Source organism: Gopherus evgoodei, chromosome 9, assembly GCF_007399415.2.
Source record: "Gopherus evgoodei ecotype Sinaloan lineage chromosome 9, rGopEvg1_v1.p, whole genome shotgun sequence".
NCBI classification, from domain to species: Eukaryota; Metazoa; Chordata; order Testudines; family Testudinidae; genus Gopherus; species Gopherus evgoodei.
The window spans coordinates 22998713-23016962 of record NC_044330.1 but is presented as its reverse complement, the minus strand read 5'-3'; the positions used below and the strand labels follow the sequence as shown (position 1 = coordinate 23016962).

Genomic DNA, 18250 nt, shown 5'->3' with positions numbered 1-18250 from the left:
GAATCTACAAACTAACAGAAAACAGCATGTCACCCTTCAACAGAGTGTAGGTCGTTGCAGTAGGGAGGTTGACAGGACTGTAGATCAGTGCCATAAAGCAACTACTAATGACTGAGGAAGTTGTATCCTCTCAAACATTCAAGCCAGTTCAGATGTTCAGGCATGATGAATGCATGACCCATGGAATCAACTTTATATTGTCATATAGGAATATTTAGCCAGCACTAAAATATTTTTTGACAGATTGACTAACTTCTGTAACTTGTTTTCCAGGGCAAGTGCCCCAAAGTTAATAGCATAACTCTCAACACTCAAACTTCCAAGTGAAGTGTTTAACATTTGCCCTTTTAATGCTTTGGAAAGAAAATGTGGAATCCATAACTACACAATGAAAAATCACAGATGCAAGCATTCTTTACTTGTATAGTACCATAAGTCTGCAGAGGGGCATGTGCTTTTATTTTTATGTATATAATACATAAAACTTTTATAATCATCTTGTTTGTGCTGTTATCACCAGCACAGCTCTAGGGATGTTTCTCTGTTCTAATATTAGGCAAGAAGAGCAGATGGTAAATGAGTGAGACAAATGTGGTAAATGGTAGTTATTGCTGTGGGGTTGAAAGAGGGGTGAGAATTTTTTTTATTTTTATTTTTTCTTGTGGGAAAGATAGGGACCATTAAGAAAACAAATTGTAAATGTATGGGTCAGTAAACAACAAAACTGTAATTAATATATATATTCAAAAGCAGTAATTATATAGAAGTGGCATGGTAGACTATGATCACAGAGGGGCATAACAATAGCCTCTCCATGGCATTTTTGTTGTTAATTTACTGAGGAAAGTTTGGCACCTCTCCTAATGTAAACTTAGTTGAAATTAGTGTTTTAGATGTAGAGATTCTCATTTTCCTTTCCTTGTCTAAACCACAAATATCTTACTGGTTTAGCCAAACTGGCCTTGAAACTTAACTTACAGTAAGGTTTTTAGGAACTTAATCACACATAATCAGTGGTTGGGGAATTGATCCATGCATGAGTTCTGTGCTAGACCTTGTTATATACTGATGAATACCACATCTTTTTTTTTTTTCATGTTCTTGTAAATATTTTTGGTTTTGTTGTTTAAAAGAAAAAATAAAAATCAAACGGTTCTATTCATATGGTTAAAATTAGATCCTACAATGGTTATGGAAGGAAGAGATTATGTAACTTTTCCTTTTCCTTCAGGAGGTGGTCTAGGGGCAGGAGGTAGTGTTCAGAATTATAACACTATTTATTTATAGCACTTATAATTTGAGAATTAATAATTCAAACCTGTTTTGCTTAGTGAAAGTCTAGGTGAAGGGATAGAAGACAAAACAACTCATGAGATCAGTGAAATGTATGATTTGTGTTCTCCTAGGTAACAGCTACAAGTAAAACTTTTTGTTAAAATGCATTTACAAAAGTTCGGCTGTCCTTTTAGACCGTGTGCTATGGTGAAAATCTGTGTGCTATGTTGAAAATCTGTGTATCTCACTATAGATTTAACAGAAAGACCTATCTTTGACCATAGATAACAGTATTATCTGTGTTAATGTTTTTATATTCCAAGTGTTTCATTGTGATTTTCTTATGTAGAAAATAATTTAAAAATTCTTGGTAGCTGAGAAATGAGATTATTGATTTGGTTCCTGTCTGAAACCAAGTTTCTCTAATATCTCTCTTAGACTATTCAGTGGACCCGGTACAGTGATCCATCTTTAGCATGAAATCCATCTTTCAAGTATATTAGGCTTTTTAGAAACTGTTTCATAACAACTTTATGGCACAATTGATTCCTTTATGGTCATTATCTAGACTTATAAAATGGGATAATGTGGGCTCAGTATTGGGAATTGTATTATTTAATATTTCAGTAATTACTTAGTGGGTAAAATAAATTAAACATTGATCAAATGTACAGATATCAAAGTGGGAAGAATTGCAATCATAGTGGGGGATGGATCAAAATTACAGACTGATCTGAAAGTTTTAGATCTAAATGGGACAAAATTAAAAAAGCAGGGAAGAGTAACTCCCAGCACAAGCATAAAAGATGAGGGTGCTAGTTAAAGAGCAATAATGCAGAAAAATCAGTGGCAATGAGAGAGAGAGAAAGATGGGACATGAACTGAAAATGAAGTGAAGCTGCAAAAAAGGCAATTGACATTCTGGTCTGAATGCAGGGTTAGCACTGGTAGAACATGGGAAATGTTAAAAATACTTTATGCCAGCTTGGAGGGAGTCCTATATTTTTGGCATCTTATTTCTAAAGGAATATAGATACATCAGAATCCAATGAAGGGCCACAAAAGTGATAAATAGGTTAGAAGATAAGGAAATTAATTGTGACTTGGAGGAAAGGGATATTTGAGGGTAGTCTATTAATACAATTTGAAAAAACTATTTACAGTAATGAGATTAATAATAAGCCATAGACTTGAGATAAAGAAAAACTTGAAATGCTAGAAAGCCATAGTCAACATGCAACCCAGTCAAATCATGGATTGTCTCTCTTCTCCATTTGTACAGCACCCGACACAATGAGGTTCTCATCCTTGTTTGCCGTATTTAGGCACTCCTCTAATGTAAATATTTAATCATCATAATGTTCAATTCGCAGACATCTTGTGACCTTCCCAAGACAGTTCCTTAATAACAAGGCCACTGCCAGGGCTGGCCAGAGGATTCAGGGGGCCTGGGGCAAAGCAATTTTGGGGGACCTTCCATTAAAAAAAGTTGCAGTATTATAGAATACTATATTCTCGTGGGGGCCTCTGCGGGGCCTGGGGCAAATTGTGCCTCTGAGCGGCCCTAGCCACTGCTCCTTCCAGCAGAGGTGCTTAAGAGTAGATTAAATGGAAGAAAATGTTGTTTTTTGCAAGCACTGGAGTAGATACATGTTTTTCAGCTGGTGGGGAATGACCCTCAGGTGCATATTAAGGGAGTAGAGGAATACTACTGTCACTAGGACCCAGCGGGAGCAGCAGTTTGCGCTCCTTCTCCATTGCTCCTTGTTTTCATCCCTGCCAAAATAGAATACATAGGTCCCTGGTGAAAAAAGGCTGAAAACCACTGAACTAGATGGCACAGAATTTAATTTAATTTAATAATAGTATTTAATAAAACATTGCACTTTTACATTGTATTTTTCATATGAGAATCTCAACAATTTTTGGAAAGCATTAATGACAATTCTACATAAAACCTGCCAGATGTATGAAAGTACATAGGATTAGGCATTTTATAGCTGTCTGATTCCCCCTCACTAAGGCTCTGATCCTGCGAAACCTTACTGAGCATGGTGCTTACTACTACCATGAACAGTTTCTTTTGATTTTGGTGGGTTTACTCATGCTAATAAGCACTACACGCAGTAGTGCTGTTAGAGTGCGAAAGGTTTTGTAGAAGAACATATATGAAAGTGTAAAAATAAATTATCATAGGATAAAAACCATGAAAGACGATACAGAAATAGGTATTTACTACATCCAGATGTCATAAGTAACGTTTGAAGATTACATTAAAGCTACCAAACATTGTGACAGTTGTATGCTTTGTTGTTTGAAAGATTTTGAGTAAATTTTATCTATAGCTCTGATCACTAGCCTTTTTGAAGATAAAGGCATCCTAGCCAAATGACTAAAGAATCACAAGAGATCTAAGTTTTGAGGACTCTGTCGTTCACCATACTAGTAACATAAGAACAGCCATACTGGGATAGACCAAAGATCCATCTAGCCCAGTATCCTGTCTTCTGACAGTGACCAATGCCAGGTGCCCCAGAGGGAATGAACTGACTAAGGGCTTGAGTTCAGTTTTGTGGCTAGCCTTGCCCAGAGTATATCAGTCTCTTCAGTGGATTTCTCTATTAATGTTTAGATTATAGAGTTCTTTGAATGTGTGTATCTAGTGTAAATGAGCACTCTATACATTTAGAAAAAGTTTGTGATGGCTCTACAGCTTTAAAATAAGTTACTGCAAACAATGCAAATTTGATATTAAAACTTCAGATACTAATATATTTTTGTTTTCATCAGCATTGACCAAGAAATCCTTACGCATCTGTAGGACATGATACTGTCACTAAGTATTATAATACATCTGAATACAAAGTCAAAATATAAGTTTGTGCAGATTTAGACTAATTAGGATATAATGTGTTGTTTGCAAAGAGTGCCAGTTAAAAGATGATTAATTGCTGACTAATGCTGTTTGTGTATGCCCATGATGTACTAAAAGCACTGGGTTAATCAATTATATCAGACTACAAAAGCAAAAGATGTCCAGTGCAGGTTCTCATTCCTGAGGATGTGTGGGTTCCCTAATACTCCAGAATTGAAAGTGGAGTTAGTGGAAGATATCCCCTAAAAAAGCTGGAGAATGATACTGGGGTTCCTAATGACTGGTGCAGTGAAGAGAGAACCCCCTTTCCCTAGTCCCTCAACCCTCATACGAGGGGAAGGCTGGGGGTCCCAGCAATGAGCAGGGGGCTGGGTGGGGGAGGTGGTGATGGTGCAGGACTGATGGCAGCCCTCCAACTTGTGGAAATGATTAATAAAGGAATCCTGACCTGCACTGTACAAGTTACTACCCAGATAGTTCCCAAATGAGTTAAAGTTACTAAAGTTGCAACAGAATTATATCACCTCCCTCACATCTTTTCTGCCTTTCTGTGTGTTCAGGACAAACAATCCAGGTTAGTGAGATTGAGGGGGCAAAATGCTGTCATAATATGGCATGGCATGGTTTACTTCATTTTTTTTTTCAAATTTCAAAGTATCTTTCAACTAACACTTATCTATACTTTTTATATTCAAAGATCTTAATTAATCTTCAGAGCAACCTTGTGAGAGAGATAAGTAGATAGAGAGATGAAAACATATTCACTAGAATTCAGGAGTTCCTAACTTCTAGTACTGAGGCATAGCCTGGGGTCCAAAGATCCTATTAGAGCATTCTGTGGAGAGTTAAAAATAGTGATTCATCATAAAAATGAATCGGATAAGAGAACTGGAAGTGGCAGGGATTGGCGTGGATTTGTTCTAACTTTATATTTAGAATTTTTAGTACCATAAGATATAGTACATTGTTTCTTTAGTGAGTGCCTTCTTCACATCTTGATTTGCTCTTCAAACTGACATTTTTCTAGTTTAAAAAATGCTGAGAGAGATTAAGGGTGCAAGCATCTTCAACATGTAATAGATTGCATGAAAAATCTAATCAAGGAATCGTTTGATGGGGGCTTACTTTACGGTATCAGCACTTTCAGTGTACTGAAAACTAATATTCCATCTTATTAAGTTCAGTAAATGTGCTTTTAAAGCTATTGATTTTTGTTTTGTGCTGCAGTATGTTACTTCATAATGTTTGCGTAGAAAAGCTATATACTGGATGAATGAAAGACTATACATTACAGTAAATTTTAGAGAATAGTACACAGCATCAAAATCTAGTTTTATTCATTAATGAGGGCTACTAATGATGATGCTATCAGAATTCACTAGACAGAAGGTTTCACTGAAGCTGAGGGATTAATATAATTGCTTCAGAACAGACACTGTGGCGTCAGCTACAAACTATAAGACAAACAATCAAGGAATTAGAATCTAAAGAACCTCTTTGCTTTATCTGGCCTGTGCTGTGTGAAGCAGACTTTCTTTTCTACCTTTTTAGCTGCTGTAACGAAATGTATTATGAATTGATCACTAGAGAGACAGTTAACTGGTAGTATTTGCACAGTCTAGCATAGCATTTCATTGCATGAAGTAAAATATAATAAAATAATATTGAGATTTAAAAATACATTCCTTGTCCTCCAAAATGTATATTTTGTTCACTTGTTGAAGTTACTTTGGATAGCCATCTTCAAGTCTTTCCTCTCATTCTCTTCCCCAATGCTGTTCTGCAAAGTTGGCAATGGTGGTATGCTGCTACAATTAGAAACCCAAAGCAGAGTTTTATGTTGGAAAAAGTACCATAGGCTATTTTGAGCCTTTCTTTATCACATGACTGTCTCTGAAGTCCATGAAGGTTTGGCATAAAAATCAATGGCAGGATATGGCCTACTAGTAATTGCCGGAGGCTGCAAAAGGATATAGTCCTAGAGCGTATATTTGTATAATAATGAGGGAAGAGTTGTGTGTGAAGTTGCCCATGCATCAATAGCTATCAGAAGTATTTTGCTTTTCAGATGTTTCCAGGGAGAGGTAATAAAATAACGAATAGGAAACAGTCGGGAAGAAAAGGTAGTATTGGCAAAACTACCTATTTTTGCCTAAACTTATTCTTTGAAATGACTAAGCCATTTTTTGCTGAAACTAAAATAAACAAACATATTAAGATCAGTCTGAGGAAGGAAGCATACATGGAAAATTTTAGCTATAACAGTCTGGCTAAGTTATAAACATCTGAAAATTGGGGCTTACAATTGAAAATGCTAGACAACTTTAATTATAGGTTTTGCTACCAGGCCTGCCTGTAATTTTTGGGGATGATATTTAGGGTTGCCAAATGTCCAGTTTTCGATTAGAAAGTCAAGTAAAAAAGGGAACGTGGCAGAGTCCAGTTAGCACTAAGAGTCTGGTTACTTGCAGGAACTGGCCTCTGCCACAGTGGGTGGTGGGTGGGAAGAACAGCAGTTGCTGCTGGAGTCTGGAGGAGCACTCAGGAACAGTTCCAGTGGAGAGGGGAACCGGTGGCTCCCCGCCCCGAGTGCGGCTCCCCCTCCCCACCCCCGCCCCACTCACCCTCCACCCCAAACTGCAGCTCCCTCTCCCTCTGGAGTGTGGCTCCCCCTCCCCCATCCTACCTCAGTTACCCACCCGACCCCTGGAGTGCAGCTCCCCCTCTCCTGTCCTGCCCCAGTTACCCCCCCACCCCACAGCCCTGATCAGCTGGCAGGTGGAGGGAGGTGGAGAGAGCAGTGAGCGATGGTTGCGGGGGAGGAGCAGGGGGCAAAGCCTCGATGGAAAGAGGTGGAGCAGGAGGCGGGAGAGGTTCCGGGCGCTCATTGTCCGGTTTTCACACTAGAAAGTTGGCCATCCTTGTCAGATTGTGATAAGAGAAAAGAGTTCAGGTTTCAAATGAAGACCAAATTCTACAAGAGTCTGACGATATAATGGATGATATAATAGTGTAAAATCGGTATCCAGGATTGAGGTTGTAACTAAATCATGATGATCTGACTCTTTTGGGCTTAAAAAAAAAGGCGTGTAATTTTATATTACCACGTAGAATCAGAAAGGTACTTTATCTTTAATTACATTAAACAAGTAAAACAATTCAAGTGCATTTATATGAAGACATCAGAAGTAAACCCAGACTTGCACAGTATACTTTTGCTTTGTCTATTACATATTTTACGGCATGTACTGAACATTGTCTTAGCGCAGTTGACAGGCTGAACATGTTCTTTCCATTAGTCCTTTGCTGTCCTACATGTTTCTGCTGTCAGTGTTGACACACAATTATTTATGGTCCTCTGGTACAGTATTATATTCATACTAAACATAAATAAAGTTTTCATTTACTGCATATTGATCGGTTCAGTCCAAATATAAAACCAAGTCTACAGCCATTGACTGGTGATTTTTAAAGCACTTTGTAGCTTAAATTTTTTAAATGTAAAATATAAAGAAAACCATAAAGAGTAATTCAGTGGTAGCCATTATAAATATATTTTGAATAAATTGCTTAGAGAAGAAACAATCACATAAGAAAATATATATAGAAAAAGTAACATAAATTTGATTGTGGTGATTCAGTTCAGATCAGACTGGTTACTTTCCAGATGTTTGTTCTACTGTGCTTCAGCAATTATTTTGTGTCAGTTCATATATAAAAAGGTAAGAATGTAAGCGCTCTCAGACAGAAAAAAGGTGTCTTTTCATATTGCCTGTATTTTCGGCACAACCACTATATATTATTATTAATAATAATAATATTAAAAATATAAATCCAAAAACGCACATTTTATGAAACTGTCTTCGTCATTTACATTGTTAAGAAATTTAATAAATGTTTATACTCTTATGTATGAGCCAATGATTTCACTCTGTTTTTTTCTCTAATAGCTGCAGCTCCCTTTTGAACAGATATTTTTGTGGTGTTAGCTCAGTATGAAAGTATTTTTTACGAATGTTTTAGAAAATTTTTCTTATTATGTTATGAGTCCATAATCCAAGTTACAGTGTAAACACAGCAGTTATCTAGGTTTACAATGCGTTCTTAGGCATTGGTTTCCTTCAGTACCTTTTTTCTAGAACCACCATTTCATTCCCATTTATCATCATCTCCTCTGGAGACTGGGTACTTGAGCGACAGTCAATGCAAGGGAAGAATGAAAAAGCTGCTCTTTAAAGCATTGAGGCTGAGTGGGTTAGATAAGTTTGAGGTGAACAAGGCTGAGATAAATAGTGTATGTACATCAGTGGTAACTGAAAGGAGATGATTAATTTAAAACAAAGCCTCTGAAACATCCTCAATGTGGTGGTGGGTTTCTAACTATGCTTATCTAATTTTACAATACTGTAAATGCTAACTCTGTACTGCCATCAGCTTGAATACTACAGAAATGTGTTGTTATAATGGATGGGTTAATACTTTGTCGTCTACCTGCACTTTAGGCTCAGAAAAATGAGAGAGAATCTATCAGGCAGAAATTGGCACTTGGAAGTTTCTTTGATGATGGCCCAGGAATTTATACCAGCTGTAGCAGAAGTGGCAAGCCAAGCCTTTCTTCTCGGTAAGTAAAATGGCATCGTGAACATTCCTAATGTTTATGGATTTCATGTGGCATAGCATCAGAGTGAAATTAAAGGGGAATATGTGGGGTTGGGGGAGGTAAAAACTAATGTGAGGCTTTGGGTAGTGTATTATATCTTTAGTATGAAGTCCTATGAGAAACTCATTAGAATATTGAGGGAGGCCCTGATGTTTGTAGGCTCCATTTTCTCTTCTGGTTGCCTCGCTAGATTTTTAGTGGCAGCAATACCTTTAAATGGCCCTCATTTTAGATCCATGGTTTCCTAGGTTCCACACAAATTTGGTATCTGTAATGTCAGTTTGTTGTGAATAATTCTCTTCCCCCTTTCGCCCCCCCAAAAAACCACACAAACAGACAAAAAACAAATAAACAAAAAAACCACAGTCTTGGGACTGAGGTTAGAGAACATTGGCTGGAGATGGAGTAGGTGACCTATCCCGTAATTTACCATCTTTAATTTCTAGAATTCTATAACAAATGACTCTCTCTTGTCTGTTGTACTGGGAGAGATATTACAGTTGCAAAGGGCTTTACACAGACCTGAATTCTTCCACCATAAAGTGTGCAGCTGTATGGCAACAGGGAAGAGAACTTGCAACTCATTCCTGCAAGATCCCTGAACACCTTCAGATCTCTCTGACTCCAGTGGGATTGAGTACACTCAGCACCTAGCAGGATCAAGTTGCCGATTAGCTATAAAAAAAAAGAATAGAGGTAGAATGACCTGTTGTTTGTCATGCAGGCAAACAATATTCTGGTTTTAACTCAAAAGCTGACCTATCCTTTTGTTCTTCTTGTTGCTGCTGCTGTTACTGAACATACCCAAAATAAAATCAATACCACAAGCAAATGTCACAATTAGCCCGATTAATAGCATAGCTCTGGACAATGGGAATGTTGCAACTCTTCCCTCTTCTCCACCATTCCCCTCCAGCTAAAAGTGAATAACATTATCTCAGGTGTGCAAGAAGTTGGCAATAGAGATAGTATTATTACAGCATAGATCCATCTAGGTATGTGTGTTCTGAAAAACAGTACCTGATGTGTCTTGGTTTGTGCATATCATTAGAAAACTGGACAGTGAAAGAAATATATTACATTAGTTAATCTGTTTGGATATACTGTTCTATAGTAGATATTTTGTATGTGAGAATTAAATGTAAGGAAAACATATGAATGCTTCCAGATCTGGGATTGAAGTAGGCATGATCCAATAGAGGAAACCAGAGAATTTGGTCAGGACTTGCAAAATGATAAGGTTGTATAAATTAGCAGTCCTGTTCCTTTTTTTTTTTAACTAAACTATGCATTTGAGCTTAATTACAAATTACTCCCACACAAAAGAATTTTTGGCCATATACATCCCTCCAGTATGTAAAATAATGATACATCCATACTAACTTGGGAACAACTTAGTTTTCTGAGTTTTTTAAGTAAATTATTCAAAACACCCATGAAGAATATAGTATAATATGTTTATACAGTATTTGTTTCAAATCAGAAACCATACATTTAGGAACATTTTCAGCAGAAAATAAGAAATCTTCTCAGTTATATTTTCTGATTTTTCTAATGTTTTAAAGAAAGCTACAATATGAACCTTCCCTTGTCTTCTCTGTTGTAAAACTCTGTCCTAAAGTTAATAAGATGCATTTTTTGCTTCTCATCATCTGTACCCCAACCACGAAAGTTCCAGAAGGCTCATTATTCTCTCTCCTTTGAACATCTTATAAGGTCACTCAGAGATCATGAAATGTCACATACTCATGTGCCACCCATATGTGGATGAAAATCAGCTCTTGTTCTGCCAACTTAACCACTGGGCTTTTTCTGTCATCAAGATGTCCAATGCCTGGATAAAATGACCAGATTTGGTGGTCAGTCTAAGAAAGAGCGTTGTGATAGTAGGAAAGGGAAATACATCCAGTAAATTGCCAATATGCTAATCTCAACACCTGTCTAGAGTGTCATCAATTTGATGTGCAGCCTTGAAATCATCCTGAAGTCACTACTACTGAAGACCATGGTAGCATCTTCTGTTAGCCAGGACACTGTATCCTCTTTCCTTTCTGGCTAGAATCAAGCCATAGTGATACATGCTTTCATCTCCTTTAGGTTAGATTTATCCAGCTCATTCAACCTGGAACTAAACACAGCCACCGCCAGAAGGCTTAAGCCTGTGCACTTCATGAGCAACAAAGGATGATGTGGACACATGACATGCAAGCAACAGATGCATAGCAAATGTTCCATAAACTACTGGCTCCCCTTTCACATACGTATTCAAAGTCCTGTTCCTAATGTACAGAGTCCTTAACGAACTGCGATCTGGCTGCTACAGAGTTTACTTTACCCTCCAAAACAATGATATTTCACAGAGCCATAGAGTTGGAAAGACCCAGGTTTTAAATTTCAGGTGTGTGTTTTCAGGGCAGTGTGTTTTCACTATGGCCGTCCATGATAGAGGAGCTCAGATGACCACTTTTTGATCATCCAGTGATGCCCCTTTCGTCTTCTCCAGTGTATGGCTTGATGCAGCCTTCCATGTGCTTGGAACAGCCTGCTGTTTACCCCAGGGTGCACCCAGATTTCATCAAACTGCTCCTAAAGACCCACCAATGTAAAAAATATATATATATATATTAACTGGAAGTATAAAAGGATCTTTTAAAGAAAGCTTTTCTTCACAAGGCACCTGTAATCTTTTTCAAAATACTTTTCAGGCCAAAGGGAACAGAGAGAGAATCCCATGGGCCAAATTCTCCAGAGAAATGCAGCTGATTTCACCATGCCCCCAGTGTAAACTAGCTCCAGTGCTAGTATAATTGGCCCTGGAGGGATATCTGCAATGTAAGAGTATTTACCTAGCAGTGCAGAGCCAATATAGGAGCTCATGTGTCACTCTCATTTCACACTCCCCCAGTTACACACATATCAGGGGGAAGAGGGCAGAGCAGAGAGAGAGAAGCAAATATGCCTCTGCATTGTTATGGCATCCTAGATCTGTTTACAGCTGTCATAAGTCAGAGCAGCCATCTGTCAGTTCTGCCTTAGTTAAGGGGAATCATCCCTGAAAAGATGAATAGAGTGGAAAGATAAGCTTTAAGCCACCTTTGGCTTGCATTATGTGTGGACATCTACCATGTCTGTGGAGCTGGCTCTATCAGTTCTCATACTTCACTATCATATTGTGTGATATTTATACCACTCTGAGGGATAGCTCAGTGGTTTGAGCATTGGCCTACTAAACCCAGCGTTATGAGTTCAATCCTTGAGGAGGCGATTTAGGGAACTGGGGTAAAATTTTGTCTGGGGATTGGTCCTGCTTTGAGCAGGGGCTTGGGTTAGATGACCTCCTAAGGTCCCTTCCAACCCTATGATTCTAGGACAGTCCTATTACACAACCTACAATAGGTTTCAAAATAGTCCAGAGATGTGTTTTTACCCAGATAGTGGTGAACTAGTTGTTCTCCCCATAATAGCTAACCTTGTTTGGGAATTTTCTGAATGGACACTCATGTTAAGTGTAGAGGTGTACATGTTTCCAGGGTGTGGCAAGAGACAAAATCTTAAGAGATGCACAAAAGCAGGAGAGAATTAAGCATTATTTGAGAGAGTCTACAATTATAAAATCAAACTTAACTTCAAATAAATTGAAAAGCAAAACAGTTTGACTTTGTTTAGTAACTACTTTCCTTTAAAGCAAAGCCAGTAACCCCTATCTTGTAATTATACATCGGGTCTAATTAACAGTGTGCAAGCGGAATTTGACACGTGTACCAAGTGAAATTGCCAAATGTACTAAATGCTTTTGAATTTTGTTAATATTTTTACACCAGTAAGAACTTTTAAAACACATTGGTTGTTATTACAGGGGGCGGAGGAATCTTCATAAGAGTGCTTTCGTATTGGAAAAGGATCTGTTCTGTAAAAAACAAAAACATAATAAAAGCACTTTACTAAACGTATAGTGAATATAGCACAACATGTGTCCAGCTCTTGTATTCCCCCGTTCCTCCCACACCCTTTATTCAATCAACATTTGTGTGCGAGGTGCATTGTTTGCATATATGGAAAACTGATTTGGAAAGAGAAATAGGTTTTTCCAGTGAGCAGTTATATAATAAGACTCCCACCATTCTTTTTGTGATTCGTGTATCTCAAACTCTGTAGTTTCAGAATGTTTTTACAGAAGTTATGAATCCCTACAAAACATATTCCAGGCTGGCAACATGGAATACAGATTCTTTCCTCCTTAGGTTACCAGTTTGAATCCAGCTAAGGTTGTTAGTGACCACAAGATGATTTTATTTCTTTTTGATGGCCTTTGTCAAATGAGTTAGTTCCTATTGAACAGCTGTCCATAAGGCAAAAACTACTGCTTATAATTAGCACCAACTGGCAGTTTTCCTTGCAGTCTCAGCAGACAGACCAAATATTGAATGAATATGGAGACTGACTTACCTCTTGAGATGGTCCCTCCTCATCAGGATTTAGACATATTTACAGAGTCATACAGGGAAGTTTGCACCACTGCTGCTCACACTGTACCTGTTCTAAGAATGAATACAGGAGTGAATTGCCTGGGCTATTAATCTGGCATCTTTCAAGAGTATGATATTCTCAAACAAAACTTCAGAACAAAAAATGCAGATGATGAAAGTTGTCTGTTAGCAGCAAACAATCAAAAAGCCTTCCTGTGCCTAGAAATTCTGCACATGCTCATGTTACAGTGGCTCTGTTGTTTCACTCACTTGCTACAGTGTCCTAAACTAAGGCCATGGTCCTACAAACACTTATATGCATGATTAACTTTATGATTGTAAGTATTCACATTGCTGTCTGTCATGGTAGTAAAGCTACATGTATGTGTAGATGTTTGCAGGATTAAGGTCTAAGACTGCAAGCTCTTGGGGCAAGGATTGTCTTCTCTTTCTCTCTCTATCTCTATAGCGCCTAGATCACTGGGACTCTAGTTTGGCTGGGGCCTCTAGGCACTACTGTAGTACAAATAATGCATAATAATAGTGTGGTGGACATATTAACAGTTCACTATGAAATATATTCCAAGAATTTTACGGTTGTGGCAGAAAATAAAGAAAATGACAGTATTGCTGTTGAAGGCTGAACTCCCATCAAGTGCAGTGAGGTGCATTTCATTACTGATTTTTTTGTTTTTGATAGCTATTGTCATAACATGAATGTGCATTCACTGTAATTTTTATTTGATACATTTACTGTTTCTTTGTTAAATTGAATTTAAAAATAGATTGTAGTTGTACGTGTGCAGTGTAGGGAATTCATATGAATAGCTAGGCCAGTGCTGCTCTAATGTAACAAGAAATCTCTTGTCTCGTATTGTTTTAGAGTTCTGAAGTGTGTTCATTGTGAGAGCAAATTATGGCAGTCAAGGCATTTATCCATGTTAACATTTTATTACTGTAGAATTTTATTTAGGTGTTATGAATAAGATATGAATGGCCATTGCTGGTGGAAATATGTGCAGGCATAAAAATAAAAACCCTAAACAGCTCTCCATGCAAACTGAGCTGCAACAACCCACAGGAGACGTGACAATACACACATCTGAAAAGCCATCATCTGAAAAAGCTTTTTGTTTTCCAGCCACGTATCCTACCAGGAGGCTTTTTTTTTGAGAGAGAGAGAGAGAGAGAGAGAGAATCCAGCTCAATGTCTCAATTTTGCAAATTCCCCTTTCAGTGTAATCACTTGCTAAACCTAACAGTCAGTCCCTTCTTTAAATCTGTGTAGCACTTTAATCTGACCTGAATAATACAGCTGTTCTTAATATATCACCAATCAGGAGAATCTAGTTTTAACAGTTATCTCCCATGTGAGCTCTTTACTCTCTAACCTGAACTGTTTGCCTTTTCCCTTATTGTGTGTGTTTCTGAAGTGCTCAGACTGTGTCTTTGAAAGGGGTCTGAGTTGAGCAAACCAGCAGCTACACATGTCTGGGAAGAACAGAAAGCATGTTTAAAGTTTGAGCATAGAAACTAGCTTTCTTTAAATCTGACTCGTTCCTCTGCAGACACCACAGTGTCTATAAATCAAGTTCAACACTTTCAGGGTACAGCCGTCCTTAATGTAAGAGTAGGATAGGAAAATATTGGGGGTGGGGGGAAAACCTGCACAATTCTTTACCTACCCAGTATGCACCTCTGATCGAGATAATTACCAAAAACTTCCATCCTCCATGAGGGAGCTCAAAAGATTAAGGAAGTATTTATAGCTTAGGAGACACTCTCTGTTTCTTCCCCCACCTCCTTTGTAATGATTTGCACCTCTGAGGGTGCATGGACAGAGCAGTCATAAGCCCTTTGCATGTAGGGATTGCAACGGTATCTGCCCTTGCGTGAGATATTGCAAGTGGAATGACTGACAGTGCTCCTTGCCTCTCTGAAAGATAGTGTTCACATGATAGGCCACTGAGAATTTTATAAGTCTTGTTTGTAATATCAAAAAAGTTCAAAGTGAAACTAAAGTTAGTGAAATATGCAGAGACCATTGGCACAGCAGCAGTCAGCTACAAGGCAATCAGATCTACCGGGAAACTTCAACCTATTTTTAAATGCTTTTCAAAGTGCACTCTTAAACCATTAACTGTAGCCTCATACTTTTTCCTGGGTAGCATTCCTGGTTACTACCTTTACCAGGAATGTAAAGGAATTACAGGCTTTAACCTAAGGCCTGGTCTACACTACGCTGTTAAACCGATTTTAACAGCATTAAATCGATTTAACGCTGCATCCGTCCATACTACACTGCTCTTTTTATCGATTTAAAGGGCTCTTTAAATCGATTTCTGTACTCCTACAAAACGAGAGGAGTAACGCTAAAATTGATATTACTATATCGGATTAGGTTTAGTGTGGACGCAAATCGACGTTATTGGCCTCATTATTTTACAGTAGCTACCCACAGTGCACCGCTCCAGAAATCAACGCTAGCCTCGGACCATGGACGCACACCACCGAATTAATGTGGCTAGTGTGGACGCACACAATCGACTTTATAATATCTGTTTTATAAAATCGGTTTAAGCTAATTCGAATTTATCCTGTAGTGTAGACGTAGCCTAAGAGAAGGTGTGTCCGCATTCCCACAGAGACGAAGTGGTGCTAAGGTGATTTCCTGTGGTTTTAAATGCCTTCTCATTTCACTCTGTCCAGGCAATTCTATTTTCCTTTTGACATTTTCTGAAAAGTCCTCTGGATATTTTTGATCCTACAAGAGATCTTATATCCTAATGGCCCCAGCTAGAGGATTCATTCTCATTTTGAGGCATGAGAATTTGTGAACATAATTCCCTGTATTTAAAAAAGAGAAACCATCCCCTACACACTTTTTAGTTTTCTTGTGTATCTTGGTTCTGATCAGGAAGTTCTATTGGGAACTGGGCTGGGGGTAGGCAGATGTTATTTTATATATAAACTTACATCTTAAATTAACTTGCACCTAACAATCCTAAAAAAATTGGCTGAGGTGATCTCTGGACCCCTCATGTTAATTTTTAATAAATCTTGGAATACCAGGGAATTTCCAAAAGACAGGAAGAGTTTTTCATGCCAATATTCAAATAGGGCAAGTGGGATGATCCAGATAACTATAGGCAGGTTCCCCTGAGATCAGTCCCAGGCAAAATAATGGAAAAGCTGATACAGGATTCAACCAGTAAAGAAGTAAAGGATAGTAATATAATTAAGGCCAGTCAATGTGGCTTTATGGAAAATACAGCTTTTATTCTTTGTTGAGATTACAAATTTGATTGATAAAAATAACTGCAGATGTGATATATGTAAACTTTTAAAAGGTATTTGACTCAGTACAGCTGACATTCTCATAAAAACATTATGCAATATCAATTAAGCACACATTAAATGCATTAAGAACTGGCTAACTGACACATTTTAAAAAATAGTCGGTGGGGAATCTTCATTGAAAGAGGGTTTTTCCAGGGGATTCCACAGAGATCAGTAGAAAACCTAACGCTAACGAATATTTTCATCAGTGATCTGGAAATAAATATAAAGTCACTGCTTTATTTGCAGATGACGGAAGGATTGGCAGAATGGTAAGGTAGTCATGCAGAGAGAGAGATGGATTGCTTGGTAAGCAAGCCACACAAAATGTATTTTAGTACAGTCAAGTTAGATATATGAACAAAGAATGCAGGTCATACCTACAGAATGAAGGACTGTGTCCTGGAAAACAGTATCTCCAAAAAGGTTTTAGGGGTCATAGTGGATAAACAGCTGAAAATGATTTTACCTCTGCATATGGAATTGGGGAGACAGATTCTGGAATTACTGTGTCCAGTTTTGGTGTCAACATTTTAAAAAGGATGTTGACAGGGTAAAGGAAAGAGCCGCATAAATGGAGAAGATGCCTTACAATGAGAGACTTAAAGATCCCAATTTGGTTAATTTATCAAAAAGAAGACTGAGAGATTAGTTGACTATACTGTATAAAGTATCTTTTTGGGCAGGGGGGAGGAGGAGATAGTGTTACTAAAGGTCTTTTTACACTAGCAGAGAAAGGCATAACAAGAACCAATGGCTATATGTTGAAGCCAGACACATTCAAATTAGAAAAGAGGCATACATTTTTAACAGTAAAGGGGATTAACCACTGGAATAAACTCCCCCAGTAGGTTCTGGATTATACATCTCTTGATGTCTTCAAATCAAAACCAGATGCCTTTCTGGAAGATAAATTTTAGCCAAGCACAAGTTATGCTTTATTCAAACACGGTACAGGGGCAATTGGATGAAACTTCATGGTCTATGCTATACAGGTCAGGCTAGATGATCTAATTGTCTCTTCTGGCCTTAAACTCCATGAATCATAGACTCTAGGACTGGAAGGGACCTCGAGAGGTCATCGAGTCCAGTCCCCTGCCCTCATGGCAGGACCAAATACTGTCTAGACCATCCCTGATAGACATTTATCTAACCTACTCTTAAATATCTTTAATCTTTGAATTAAAGGTTGATAAGGTTAAGGCATACGCTGCTTCTAAAATTCCCCACCTGATACATTTAGTACTCAAAGGGATAACCATTATCTGAGCAAAAGTGGGGCAAAGTTCAGCCACCTACCCAAAAACAAAACAACCCAGAGACCTGCCTTATTATCTGCATTTTGAAACCACACCACCCAGAGTTGTTCTAAGTCATCAAGTTGGAAAAAAACTCAGCTGACAAATGAGTGTAGTTGTTCTTGGAAAGGGCAAATCTCTCACAGCACAGAAGGTTAGAAAAACTGACAATGGTCCTTGCCGTCTTTTGCCAATAAAGGCACATCTATTACTTTGTATCCCAGTAGAACCTAGTGGCCGCAGTTGTGATCAGGGATCCAGTCCCTTGGTACTGAACACAAACATCACGTGAGACAGTTCCTGCCCCCAGAAGAGTTTACCATAATAGACAAGTAAA

The 18250-nt window shown here is 38.1% G+C and overlaps 1 protein-coding gene across 4 annotated transcripts in view; it reads left to right on the top strand.

Annotated features, from left to right (window-relative positions):
* Window positions 1-18250, top strand: part of LOC115657565 (schwannomin-interacting protein 1) — a 470940-nt gene that overhangs the window by 441145 nt on the left and 11545 nt on the right. For all 4 annotated transcript variants that reach the window (XM_030575601.1, XM_030575602.1, XM_030575604.1 and 1 more), the window contains one exon: window positions 8653-8771. In XM_030575601.1, coding sequence (XP_030431461.1) covers window positions 8653-8771 — 119 coding nt within the window. The remainder of the gene's footprint in view (window positions 1-8652; window positions 8772-18250) is intronic.